Source organism: Trachemys scripta, chromosome 23 (genome assembly GCF_013100865.1).
Source record: "Trachemys scripta elegans isolate TJP31775 chromosome 23, CAS_Tse_1.0, whole genome shotgun sequence".
Taxonomy (NCBI): Eukaryota; Metazoa; Chordata; order Testudines; family Emydidae; genus Trachemys; species Trachemys scripta.
The window spans coordinates 8,430,563-8,444,385 of record NC_048320.1 but is presented as its reverse complement, the minus strand read 5'-3'; the positions used below and the strand labels follow the sequence as shown (position 1 = coordinate 8,444,385).

General features: G+C 50.0%; 1 protein-coding gene and 1 long non-coding RNA gene across 21 annotated transcripts in view; one reads left to right on the top strand and one right to left on the bottom strand.

Moving 5' to 3' along the window:
• Window positions 1-13,717, top strand: part of MAPT (microtubule associated protein tau) — a 109,528-nt gene extending 95,811 nt beyond the window's left edge. For 11 of the 20 annotated variants that reach the window (XM_034755889.1, XM_034755894.1, XM_034755886.1 and 8 more), the window contains 3 exons: window positions 2,616-2,697; window positions 3,135-3,247; window positions 8,840-13,717. In XM_034755889.1, the coding sequence (XP_034611780.1) occupies window positions 2,616-2,697; window positions 3,135-3,247; window positions 8,840-9,055 (411 nt within the window). In that variant the 3' untranslated portion in view covers window positions 9,056-13,717. Of the gene's footprint in view, window positions 1-2,193; window positions 2,233-2,615; window positions 2,698-3,134; window positions 3,248-7,564; window positions 7,701-8,839 lie in introns of those variants that run through there. The other 9 variants (XM_034755893.1, XM_034755881.1, XM_034755883.1 and 6 more) reach the window with 3 other exon arrangements.
• LOC117869224 lies at window positions 7,418-8,891 on the bottom strand. Its single transcript, XR_004643790.1, has 2 exons — window positions 8,818-8,891; window positions 7,418-7,558 (listed from the first exon to the last, which is right to left on the bottom strand). It is a non-coding gene; the product is annotated as an uncharacterized LOC117869224 (long non-coding RNA).
• Window positions 13,718-13,823: the final 106 nt, after the last annotated feature.

The window sequence follows — 13,823 nt, the reverse complement described above, 5'->3', positions numbered from 1 at the left end:
AGCTGCACAGAAGTAAGGCTGGCCTGGTATGGTATTGGCACCCTTACTTCTGCGCTGCTGCCTGCAGACCTGGGTCCTCAGTCCGCAGCCGCCACTCTCCGGCCGCCCCGCTCTGAAGGCAGCAGCGCAGACATCAGGGTGACATGGTAGGGTATTGCCACCCTTATTTCCACGCTGCTGCTGGCTTCTACGCTGCCTTCAGAGCTGGGCGCCCAGTCACCAGCTGCTGCTCTCCAGCCAGCCAGCTCGAAAGGCAGCACAGAGATAAGGGTGGTAATACCATGACCCCCCTAAAATAACCTTGCGACTTCCCTGCAACTCCCTTTTGGGTCAGGACCCCCAATTTGAAAAACGCTGGTCTCTCCCGTGAAATCTGTATAGTACAGGGTTAAAAGCACACAAATAACTAGATTTCACGGGGGGAGACCAGATTTCACGGTCCGTGTTGCATTTTTCATGGCTGTGAATTTTGTAGGACCCTACTTATGCTTATCAGCAGCCTCAGACCTTTTCAAACCAATTGACTTCCTTTTGTTTTCTCCTCTCTGTGGCTCCCTTCCCTCCCCCAGGGGCTGGGCTGGCAGAAGGACCTGGCCTTGGGTAGAGTGACCAGATGTCCCGATTTTATAGGGACAGTCCCAATATTTGGAGCTTTTTCTTATCTAGGCTCCTATTACACCCCCCCCCCCCCGTCCCGATTTTTCACACTTGCTGTCTGGTCACCCTAGCCTCGGGGGTGAGGGGCTTTCTCCGCACAGGGCCCCACCCTGTCTGATTTTTCCCTAGTTTACATGGTGCTGCTGTGTGTACTTTGTGAGAGGCCAGCAGTCTCTGCTCTTGCCACTGATGCACTCTAGTATGGGCAATTGAATTCATGTTTCTTGCCAGTAAGAACTCAGTTAGTTAATGGGAAATGAGCTGTTGCTATAGCAACATTCATCTTTTTTTTGTGTGTGTAACCATTGGGCACAGACACTCTACGGTGTCATCTGATAATCCAGTGGGACCTCCTTTTTCTGCTCCACCAGAGAGACTCATTAGGTGAGGGGTGGTCTGAACATTGCGCTGGGAGCCAGGTACTCCTGAGATCTAATCTGGGCTCTGGCATGGATCCCCTCCGGCTGCTTGCTTTTTGCCTCTGTATCCTCCTCTCTGAAATAGGGTTGGCTTTTCTCTGCCTCCAGGGGGATCGTGAGGGTTAGTTGATTAATGTCTGTAAAAGGGTTGGAGAGAAGGGCAGAGAATTTCTATTTATTATTTGTAAACTGCTTTGAAGATGGAAGGCGCTGTAGGCCCTAGAGCTCAAATACGTTTGATTCGAGCTTGTATTCTTTTATTGGTGCCTCCTTAATTTAAATGAAAGGTGTTGAAGACTTCCTGGAATGTGTGGGGGAGCTGGGGATACAGAGAGCAGCAGCTGCTTGGGTTCTTTGAGTCATCCTTTTCTTGCCTCTTGTGTGGACTGCAAGAGCAATTTCCCAGTGTCTGTCTCCATTCCCAGCTCCCTCCTCTGTGACGCCAAACTCTAGATTCTCGTTCTCCAATTTCACTCTCCCTTGCATGTAGAATGTGTGCTCTGGTGTCTACATGCAAGAACCATATCAAAATAAAGGAAGGCCTGTTATCACTATGGTATTATCATCAGATATTTGTCTTTTAAAGTAACTCTCAGGGATATGGGGATGTTTTTTCCCTTCTGTTTTCTGCTCATGTCGTCACTGGTGTGTTTGTTTGTATGTATCCCAGGCCTTTCTAGAATATGATCTGTCATCAGATTGTTCAGTGTGTTCTTTCTTACAACGACAAACCCAGATTTACTTTAACTGTCCCTGTTGTGTGTATTGCAAAACTACTGTCTTGTTTAACCAGTTTAAATGTTTCCAAAGGCTGTTACCCGCATGTCCAAAAAAAAAAAAAATTCTAGGCGCACAGTGTCATGTGATGAGAAATCTTTGAACTTGTTGGTTTAAATGGCACCGTTTAAGTGAAATGATGAGATGTACACATTCAGACATGCTCAAAAATTTAAATACATTGTAAGTAATATGGTATAATGTGGTTTTGTGTATTAAAAATTATCGCTTTGCGACTCGTGTTTTTTAAAGAAAAACTTTAATTCCATTAAAACATTTTTTCAGAAACACATATTTCAGTCACTTATTCTATGCACATTGATCATTTCTGTTCTTTCAGTTTTTGTGGACATAAACTTTAAGTTTTACTTCAGAAAAGGTATTTATTGGTTTTAAATTTCTCTTTAGTTTATCTTTTTTTTGGATGATCTGAATATGAAACTTAATTAAACAACATTCCACTTCTTTCCTCTCACGTAAGCACTTTAAACTGCCTTTGCTTTCCCCCTTCTGTGGAGAACGGATGATAACCTTGTGCATGCTGAACACGTTGATTTTAGAAAGGCCGCTACACATGGGCTTTAATGATTTCACAGTTTCTGGTGGCAAGTTCTTCTGTAACTGCTAGTGTATTAATCTTACGGGGGTTTAACTCCACTTTGTCTCAAATCCAAATCAGGTCCCAGTGTATTCTGTGCCTTTTTTATCCTCGGTGATGCTAAAATGGGGTGTCCTTTCCCTTTTTCTTTTTGATACGAACAGGTGCAAATTGTTTACAAGCCTGTAGACCTGAGCCATGTGACATCCAAATGTGGTTCCTTGGGCAACATTCATCATAAACCAGGTATTGTCCGACTTTGTAGTGCCTGAGATTTCCAGCGCTTTCTCTGAAGAGCTTGTCACCTCGATTTTAGATGTGCCATGCCAAAGTGAGAGCGATAAAGAGCAGAGAGGTGGGGCTGGCTGACGATACAGGGACCAGATAGAAAGTGTGAAAAATCGATATGGGGTGCGAATAATAGGTGCCCTAAGACAAAGCCCCAAATGTATGGACTGTCCCTGTAAAATCAGGACTTCTGGTCACCCTAGCTGAGGAAGAGAGACTTAGAATGGCCAGTGTGGGTACCATTTAACAATCATTATTCTGCTCATCCCCCATCCATCAGCACATCTCAGCACCCAGATGTGACTGCTGTTAGACAGAGTGCACAATAGATGCTTGACTCCAGAAACCTGGGTTTCGTTCTCTGGCAGCACTTAGCCCCACTCTTTCTCTTCCAGGTGGTGGCCAGGTGGAGGTGAAATCGGAGAAACTGGACTTCAAAGAGAAGGTGCAGTCGAAAATTGGGTCATTAGATAACATCACCCATGTCCCTGGAGGAGGGAATAAAAAGGTAAAAAGCTGTACTGTGCCGGACGTTCGTGCTGTCCTCTCTCAGGTGGGCATGCGCTCTGTGTATGTGTCGGAGTGAGTATGGGGCAAACACCGATCAGTGTCTGGACACAGCAGCTACAACCGGGTTTATCCAATTCCTGTTTCATACAAGCTTCCTCTTCTCTGAATGCTGGATGTGTTCTCTGCCACAGCTCCTCCTGATTATCCCCGTTCTTGAAGCCACAACAACATTTTGGGGAAAGAGGGTTGCACTGCAGCTGAAATCAGTCACGTCTGAGTGGAACTGTGCTGCTGTGGTCCGCTTGGAGGTTGCTTTTCAAAAGGTATAAATCATCACCCGCTGGAAGTTTCAGGCTCCGATACAAGCACAGGCTTAACTTTAAAGTCAGCTGGACTTCAGCAGGGCTGAAGCATGTGTTGGGGCCTGATCCGTCCATCCGTCTGACTCATTCGTGCCTCTGAGTAACGGGTTCGGTTTCATGCCGGTGACCTGTCAGCATGGCAACAGAGCTGCCTGCCGAGCTCTGGGAAACGTAGCCCTGCAGGGAAAGTGGGACACAAATGATCACTCTCGCGCTGTGCAGATAAATACCAGGGCGTTCATTTTGCCACAGCGAGATGTTCACCGCGTAGCAGAAATTGACAGTTGGCCAATCACTTCCTTTTGGGGATGATCAGGAGGAAACCATGAGAGGTGTGTGGCTTTAATGCAACTGTGAGTGGTAACTTGCAAGCTACAGTCCAACTCGGCCTAACATGTGTGGCTGAAACTTCCTCTCAATAGATGTTCTTCTCCCGCATGCTTTTAAAAGTCCCACGCCTACCCATACTATTATTAGCGTCTGTGATAACAAGCTACACATTACTCGCACACTCTGTGCTCAGCCCCGGTTTGTAGACTAAGACAGATCTAAGTATTTGGGGCATTTTGAGCTCTTGGGGCCTTCACTACCAGGGTGGGGTGGAGTGGGTTGCGTTTGTATTCACAGTTCTTTAGCCAATAGGCATTTTAATATAAACAAGACATTTAATTATATATTACTTGAATATAGAATCGTAGGACTGGAAGGGACCTCAAGCGATCATCTAGTCCAGTCCCCTGCACTCATGACAGGACTAAGTATTATCTAGTCTAGACCATCTCTGACAGGTGTTTGTCAAAACAAAACAATATGATCCAGTGATTTCTTTTTATTTGATCTCCTAGTTTTTCTGTTCCCTAAATGTCAGTGTAATTGAATGGGCATATGCCCCGGGCTTCCCTATTGTAAGATGCTACAGCTTATAGTTGGATTTGCATCTTACTTGGTTTTTTCAGCCTCAGCTGCAAAGTATGAAGCAGACTGTTGGACAGGGAAGCTGGCATTTCAGGGAAGCAGCCTATTAAAGACGTGACTTTAATTAGAAAAGAGCAAGTTTGTTGACATTTCAGAGAGAAGATATTTTCTTGTGGCCTCAAACGTCAGTCTCCCAGCATGGGCTGAACAGCTTGGCTACAGGGCTGCCGCAGTATTTGACATCTGAAAGTGTGTGTGTGTGTGTGTGTGTGTGTGTGTGTAAAATAATTTAAAACTAAATTAAAAGAACACAAGGAAATCTGGTAAGAATAAATATTTAACACTTGGGGTGGGGTGATTTGAACAGTTAAACTCTTGACTAGGCAAAGTGCTTATGTACAGTCTTATCTTTAAGCACGCGCTAGTTCTGTCAAAGGTTTTGAGACGACTCCTGCTTAAAGTTAAGCACGTGCATAGTGCTCTGCCGAATCGGGGTGTGACACTGCCAACAAACTCTGTAAAACATGTTCAGTGTAAAAAAATATTTTTGCTGTTAGCACATTGTGTGACTTCTGCAAATACGTTATCTTTATTTATAATTTTATTTATTTATACATTTATTTTTATTTTCGTTGTTTAGACACGAATTGAGAACTTGCTTGGACTGTCTGTGTCGATTTTCTTAGTGCTGAATGCCCTGCTGTGCCTTTACCGGTTCCCCGCGAGGGGTGATGCGTTGGTGTGTGCACACTCCCATGTGGCTGCATATCGAACAGTGAGATTTAGTCAGTTGAATCATGATCAAACCTCATGAATAGCCGGTAATAACAAATGGCATTTTTAAAGGATCTGGATCTGTGTATACACAGATACCTTTTTTCTTTAAGACCTGCAAAAAATTGTTCATTAAAACAAATATACATTGAAGATGCTTCATAATTCGCTCTTTGTTTATTAGGTAAAAATTCAAGTCCTGTTTTTAAACACAGCCTATGGCACCAGCATCTGAAATGAGACACCGAATACAGCACAACTGGGTGGATGAATTGGGCAGGACCCAGGCAAGAACGCTGGGTTGGGGGTGATGTTTTGTGGATTCATTAGTCACCTTTGGGGACAGTGGGACAAAGTATTCGATTTCTCTGCAGTAGGAGTAGGGGGAAGATTGTTCAACATTTTTATCAAACACTTGACGAGATGGGAAGGTTCTGTTCAGTCAGCTCTGTGTTCCAGCACTTGGGTTTTGGATGCATTTTGTAAATGTCTTGAAAAGCTTTCTAGCTGTCAGCCTCTTCCAGCAAATGCACTAGCTTCTCTGACGGAGGAATTACTTGGCTTCCTTCCCCTTCTCTCACTGCCCTTACACAGCGAGCTGTCCTGTGCCGCTCTCTTCCTTGTTCAGCTCGAGCATCTTTTCATTTCTTTTTATCTCCTTGTGCAGTCACCGAGCCACAGTTAGAAGCTTTTGCCCTTTGGAGCGGGGCTTTATTTGGACACGCGATATTCAAAAGCTGCAAATGGACAACACAATTACATGGCTTCTCCAATCCCGTGTGGTTGTGTATCGCAATATTGTCATTTAGCCACAGGCCTCAGTCAGTCATGTGATCACGATACTGAAATTCACACCTTCTGGATACGTACATCTAGCTCTGGGTACATCTACAGTGCAAAAAACAAACCTCGGCAGCGAGTCTCCGAGCTCGGGTCAGCTGACTTGCGCTCGCGCTGCAGGGTTCCAAATAGCAATGGAGACATTCCCACTCGGGTGGATTCCGGGCTCTGAGACCCTTCCCCCTGGCTGGGTTCCCGCTGCTATTTTTAGCCCCGTAGCACAAGCCTGAGTTAGTTGAGCCGAGCTCGGAGACTCAATGCTGCAGGAATTTTGTTGGTTTGTTTGCAGTGTTCGATCTACCCCCAAAAGACCAAAGGGGGTAACATGCGCTGTACAGGCTCGGCGTAGCCTACAGAGTCCCTCTGGTGTCCAGTGGCCGTTCTCACCCTTTAACCCAGAGCTGCTGGCTGCCAAATCCCAATATGCAATGTGCCCTCTTAATCCAGGGAGGAGCTGCTTGGACCAGGATCGAGCGGGACCTGCATCTCCGTTCAAGGGACAGCTGCCATTGGTTCCATTTTAGAGAAATTAGACATGGCCCTGGCCAACTGCCAGTATGGGCCTTGGCTAAAGCAATTCGGGTGCCCGCTGCTTCGTGTGACGGTTTCTCGCCTTCGTGGCTGTTAGGCTAGGAGAGGATGGGAACATCAACTATGTTTTAAGTGGTACTTGGCCATGAGAGGTGGGAAAATGGACATTTGGAAAATGAAGCTGCTTCCGTCCCAGAGGTCCTCCCCACAGGAGTGACTGTCCGAAGTTACGAGGCGAGACAGCCAGACAGCCTAAATACTCCCCCAAATAGTCTACATTTGTTTGGTGAGTGCGAGTGTGTCTACACTGCATGTGTACATGGTCTGATGGCAGCACGGGTAGGAATACCCAAATGCTAGCTGGACTCCTGAGTACGTCCTCGCCTTGTGGGCCCATGTGTGACATCTTCACTGTTCCCTTTAGCTGGGCTAGCTAGAATCCAGCTAGCCTGGTATGTGAGCAATCACTTCTCTGGTTGCAGAGTAGACATCCCCTTAGAGACTGCGGGATGTTGTAGGACCACAGGATGGTTCAGGATGCTGATTCTTGACAGCTGTGTTCAGGTGCAGTAAAACTTTGCAGTGCAGACCAGGCATTGGTGCTGCTGTTACACCTGTGGCTCCAATTGCATGTCTCCCTATGAATCTGCTTTGGATAGTCTCTCTGGGCATCTCCTTTCTCACAGCAAATGGGATTTTCCTTTTCCCGCCTAGCTCCACACCTCCTGGCCCTGTCGTTCTTTCTCTCTCTATGGGCTCCGTGAATTTTCCCTCTCTCCTTCGATGCGTTTTGCAGACCTGTTCCTCCCTTCCCATTTCTTTGCTGTCGGTTTTAATTCAGTTCATTTTGTTGCTGACGCCCTTTTGCGCCCCACTGATTTCTCCACCTGTAGAGAGAGAAGGGCAAGGACGATGAGCGCGGTGCACAAAATGGTGTGTCCCAAAGCGCAGGGCCTCGGGCATTGCTCACTGAGCCTGCCATCCCCGAGGAGAGCCCGCTCCCAGACTTGCAGCCAGATGGCGATGCCAGTAAGTAGCCACTCGTCAGCTTCCACCATAGAGCATGTGCGTCCACAAGAGAGGGGGGGTTGGCTAGCCTGGGGCACGGTGCCGGAACCTGTCCGTAAATGCTCAGCCGGATTGTGTGTGAGTGAGGGTGACAGTCATGTAATGTAGCCAGCGAAAGTCACTGAACACTGGGTGGGGGCAGGTTCTTTTTACAGCGTCCCCTGCACAGCTCTGCCAATATGTCGCTGGCCCCGCTAGTCCCCCCCGATCCACCCGCCAAACTGAAGCCAATGTGCCGTAGGGCTGGCGGGCAGCACCCCGTGATGTTCTGGTCCAGGGGTTCTCAGACTTTGGTACTGGTGACCCCTTTCACGCAGCAAGCCTCTGAGTGCGACCCCCCTTATAAATTAAAAACACTTTTTTATATATTTAACACCATTATAAAGGCTGGAGGCAAAGCGCGGTTTGGGATGGAGGCTGACAGCTCGCGACCCCCCATGTTATAACCTGAGGGGTCCCGACCCCCTGTTCTGGTCCTTCCTCCCCCTTTGAGTTTTGCCTATTCACCTTAACTTGCCACAGCCCCTGCTGCTAGCCCCAAGACAAAGCCTCCCAAAGGGGTACTTGGGGTCAGGCTGCCCCCTCCCCAGCCCCGAGCTCACTTTGCTGTCACCTGAACGCGGTGAATAAGAGCAGGTCTGCAGAGATGAAAAGCCAAAAGCATTAGTCCCTGTACTGCCGATCAGTTGTCTCTGGCCCCCTCCTCGGCGTTCGGCCAAGGGGACTCCCCTTTTTGCCCTGCTAGGCCGGGGTTTGAGAAAGTCACTGCTCCCCTGAAGTGAGGCCAGGTTCTGCCCTGGTTTTCCTGCAGGCACCTCCCTTTGCCGCTAGCGGTCCATCTGCCTGAGGGCATTGGGCCGTTATTGGCAAATGGTTCCTTCAGGCTTCACCCCCACTCCCTGTCATGGGGCTGAACATGGAACAGAAGGTGCTGTGCTCGTCCTCCTTTCACCCGCTTCCTCCTCGCCACACCCCTGGGGATGGCCGGTGGGGACAGAGCGTTAACTCACCGTTCACCAAAGCCTCTCACGTGGGCTTGATTGACACTCCCCCCTGCCCCCCTCATGTCGGGGCTCACCCTGCGCCTTTTCTTTGTGCAGATCGAGTCTCACAAGCTGACCTTCCGCGAGAATGCCAAAGCCAAGACTGACCACGGAGCCGAAATCATCTACAAGTCCCCCACCGTCTCCGGAGATGCCTCCCCCCGTCGCCTTAGCAACGTCTCCTCCACCGGCAGTATCAACATGGTGGACTCCCCCCAGCTGGCCACGCTAGCTGACGAAGTGTCTGCTTCCCTGGCCAAGCAGGGCTTGTGATTGCCTGGCCGTGGGCGGAGAGAAGAGAAGAAAAGAAAAATCAATCTGGCCTTCTTCCTCTGTTCCTTTTACAACTACTCCCCCCCCTCCCCCTGCCCCCCAAATGGGTAACGATTTAACCTACTTTTACTGTCCCTTCAGCTCTGGCTCCAGGACTTCAAAATCAGTAACAGCATTAGATATAAACCCTCATCTTCCCCAGGCGATCTTAGCCCAGTGGAAAGGAGCCTGATAACCCCACCCCCCCACCCCAAAAGGGAGTTTGGTTTCTGGAGAGGTTGGTGCTGCTTAAATTTAACTTCAAGGTACAAGCCTGTTCCCATCTCAGTCAGACTGATCCCCAGCCCGCCAAAGATACCGGCATCTCCCCACCTCTAACAACATCCCCGGTTGCTTTCCAGCACCCACCCGCCCACCCCCTGCTGGGGAGCACGGGGCACTGCACTCACCTTGGAAATCTCACGGATGCAGTGTTGTAGCAGTGTTGTTCCCAGGATATGAGACACCAGGATGGGTGAGGTAATAGCGTTTACTGGACCAGCGTTGGTTGGTGAGAGAGACGAGCTTTCGAGCTACGCACAGCTCTTCCCTCTGGTCTGGGAAAGTGCTTGGTGTCCCAGCTGAGTAACTGCGAGCACCCGCGGAAGAGCTCCATGTAGCTGGAAAACGTCTCTCTCCCACCGCCGGAAGCGGGTCCAGTAAAGCTGTTACCTTGCCCGCTTGTGTCTCTGATGAAAGTCTCGGACTAGTTAATAATATGTAGAAACCCAGAGACAGTATGGGAGGCCACCCACCTTCCCCAGGGACTTCTTGGGGAGGGATGTGACAGGAACACCTCTTTTCTCCCCTGGAATTTGGCCCCGAAGCTACCTGGATTCCAGGTCACAGGCTGGGGCCCAGAATCCGACTGTCTCTTCTCTAATTAAAGGGCACCAGCCTTATTCCTTATACCCAGCAAAACTGACTTTCAAGTCCTGGGAGCCCACAGTTTCCCTCCACTCGGAGTGAATGGCACGTCCCGAAGGGGGTAGTACTGGTAGCCATGGCAAACTCGCTGTTCCCAGAGCTGGTTCCTTTGTCTAGGCAAGGATCTCGCCTGCTCTCTGGTTTGACTAACGTGGTTTCAGGGCTCCTTCTTTTAACTCGTATTAATGACAACAACTGGCGACTTTTTTCTCCCAGGCTGTTTCTCTTACAAAAGGATTTCAGCCTTTAACCCGGGCTTCTAGGGGCAAGGCCTGCTCCCACCACTGCTCTTCTCCTGGGCTGAGGCCTCTTACCCTACTTAATTTGATGGCCTTGGGCCTGTATCCAGTTCACTGCCCTCTTCCTCCTATCCCACTCCCACGCCTGCCAGCGTGTGCACTGTGTGGTCTGGAGTGCAGGCAACCCTGGAGCACGGTCCCTCGGCAAGGCAACTAAACACTGGATGAGTGGGTTGGGCGACCTGTTGTAAGAAACAGCAGAGTGCTGACCCATCTGAATGCCTCAGGACTAGTGTGAGGATGGGGGGGATGGCTGGAATTTGTTTCCCTCCCTCAGTACCTGTAGCCTTTCTGTTCCGCATGGTATGTGGCTAAGGCCATGCCTGTCTGTGTCTGTCTGACTGGTTGATGTGGGCTTGAATACTCTGAGGCTGGCCACAGATTTCTCAACTTGTGTGTCAGTTTCTGAGAAGCTGCAAAGGGAAAGTGCTCTTGCCCTGATCTGAGCTGAATGAATAGAGGACTTCTGGGTTCTGTGCTATCTTCCAGTAGAAAAGGGAGACGCTTGAGTTAGACACGTGTGGGACAGCTAAGAGCTGCGGGATTTGAATTCTCCATCTTGTTAGCGTAACAATGCCTGAAGGCACGTTTCTTTGGTCGGAGCAGTGGATAGAGGGTGACAGAGCCAGGGACAGATGGAAATAGCATCACTATTTCACCTAGCGATTTTGGAAGAAAATCTTTACGTCCAGGAGATAAGATGTGTCTGAAGATAGAAATTGGGCTTCCCTCTTCTCAAACCCAACTGCCTGCCCATAAATCCCTCCCTCCCCCTTATAACCCCAGGTGGCCCCTGCATCTTTTAAGCTCCAAACGCTGGCTCCATGCGGTGGTAATGATGACACTAGGGACTAGCAAAGGGATGGTCTTGAAGTGTATCCCCGCTGCCCTAGTTTTGTCGGAGTGGTGCATTTTATGCTGGAGCTGTTGAGTAGATGAGTCTAGGATTTTTTCTTTGGCATACCCTTGTGTTGTATAGTGGGATTTGTCTGTATATGCTTGGAAATCACCAGGGTGATGATTGTTCTATAAAAAGCATGTGTTGTAAAATTCAGTAGGTAGGTTTTGAACTGCCCCCTGTGCTCAGTACTGTGCTAGAATTCAGCCAAAGCGACTCTCGCTGTTGTCTGTTTAATCAGCAAAGGGTGAGAGCAAATCTGGCTAAGGCCAGAGACAAATGCAGTAGAACTGAACTGGGTCAGCATTGACCCGGTATGATGGGAAATGTGTTTCCAGAAGCTGGAGGGGTCTGGCCCCTGTGAGCTGTGTGTTTTTTCTGGGAATTTGGCCTGCAGACGAGAGAGAAGACTGGAAGTTCATCGCACTGCTGCGCTGGTGAAACTGTCCTGCTAGATAAGTGGAGGTGGTCACTGAGCCCAACCCTTCGTCCTGTGCAGGACTGGGCCGTACGAGGTGTCCTCTGAGGCTTTTTCCAGTCTTCATTAGATGCCCCAGGTGATGAGTCTGCCCCGGCTTCCTATAGGTTATTCCATAGCCACTGCCCAGGAAACCCTTTCCCAAGGCCAAGTGCTGCTGTTAGCACCCGAGGGGGCCGGTAGTGGCGATAGGAGTTCTGCAGGCCTGCTGGTCACTTTTCTCTGGATCACATTTGAACCCATGGGTGCTATAGATCCCGGCAGCATTTTAATGGACGTTAGACTTTGAAAAAGAGGCAGAGCGGATCTCCTCTTGTTCCACCCCCTGAACGCCTCCCGGTGATCTCCCGCAGGCTGCTCAGTGGATTTTCGAATCACGCAAGCACTTGCAGTCCCTGACACGCCTGTACTGCCCTCCTTTGCAGATGGGGAAAGGGAGGCAGGCTGGGAGGAGCGATTGGCCCAAAGCGTCACTGAATCATTGAGCTGGGATTAGAATTTGGGGAGCCTGGGGGTCAAACCACTAAAGCCTTTGATTTCACAGGAGCACCATTTCCTCCGTTACCCATTGACCCGCGGCTGGGAGAACCAGAGGGCAGCTCTGTTCCTTGTTCTGAAACTCCAGCTGCTCGGTCCCACCCTGTGCAGTGTCTGCCGTGAGACTGGGAACAAGGCTCACTTCTGTGCCATTGACTAATGGTCTTTGATCACAGCCCCCATGGTCACATGGCTGACTCCCCAGGGGCGTAAGAAGCTTTAATGTTTGGAAGTGGTGTGTTAGTCACGTCCTGCAGCTCCACCGTTAACACCCTGTGCAGAAGACAGGCCCAGCTTCTCTGAGGTCTGTGCTAGCTTACCCGACCACTCATGCCCTCGCCTCTGACCTCCCCAAGAGAGCCACTCTAGACAGGGGGGCGGGGTGGGAGGGTCTGGGACGTCATGTCCATGCACCTGGCTTGGGGGCTGTGCGTCAGAGGGCCACAATCACACCCCGGCTGCCTGAATTCTAGCTCTGGATTAAATGGAGTGCCAGGAACTCGAACTGCCTCTTTGATAGCGGGGGGGGCGTCTTCCCTTGCGAGAGGCTGAATTAGGAATTGTAATTGGAAAAGAAAATGCCAGGAAGTTGGGTGACTTCTTGGGGCTCTCAAGTGTCAATTACGGAAAAGTAGGTGAGCTGCTCGTGGCCCTGCTGCCACCTTTGCACACGTTCCTCTTCTCCCATGGCCACAGCGCCTGGCCCAGAAGCTCGGTCCTTAAAGGAAAACTGCCCTTCAAAGAGCTGGGTGCTGCCGCCCTGAACTCAAGCGTTCGATGCTTCGGGTTTGCACCATTCTAGCCCTTTGTTTTAGCCACTTGTTTACACAACCCTGAGTGCAAATGAAGGTTAAAACAAGACAATATGTCTCTTGCTTCTTTTGTTGCTAGGGCAACCTAGTCAGAACAAGCATGAGGTCACTGGCCTTGGCTGCCGCTTGCCAGCCCTTCCCCTAGATACTGCTGCACCTGCTCTGAGAAGTGCTCCAGAACTGCCTTTCCTTCCCCCATTGCCTGCCTCAAGGGCGGGGCTACCTGTGCGTTATTGGAAGCTAATTGCGAGGAGGGGAGGTCATTAAAAAGTCAGTATTAGGGAGCTGGGGATGCACTGGCCCGGTTCCCCCCGTGTACTCAGCAAGGTGCCTGTTAGGGCCACTGCCATGCTCGGGGGCAGGATCACCAGCCCGGCCCTGGGCGGGTGCCTGCTATTTTACTGGGTAGACCTGCATCCAACAGCCCTTTGCCAGTGGGAGTAGCCCCGTGTGAACTGCAAGGTGCCAGCAACCGCCCCTTCGATCTGGGCTGTTGCAATCGGGCGCTCTGTTTGAGAGGCACAGGGCTAGTGCTGGCTAGAGTGTATGCCAGTAGCCGTGCTTGTTGCAACCTTACCGCCTGTATGATGAGCGGAAACTGCCCTGAGTTAGCATCTAAAACCTCCTCCTCCTTAGCCTGCTCTCTACCAGCATCAAGCCAATCCGCAGTAACGGAACCTGCTGCTCTTGTACCGAAACAACGGCGACAGGAGTCTTGGTTCTGGTGTATGAGCTAATCTTAAGGCAGCTCCCGGGGGGGGGGGGGGGGGGGGGGGGG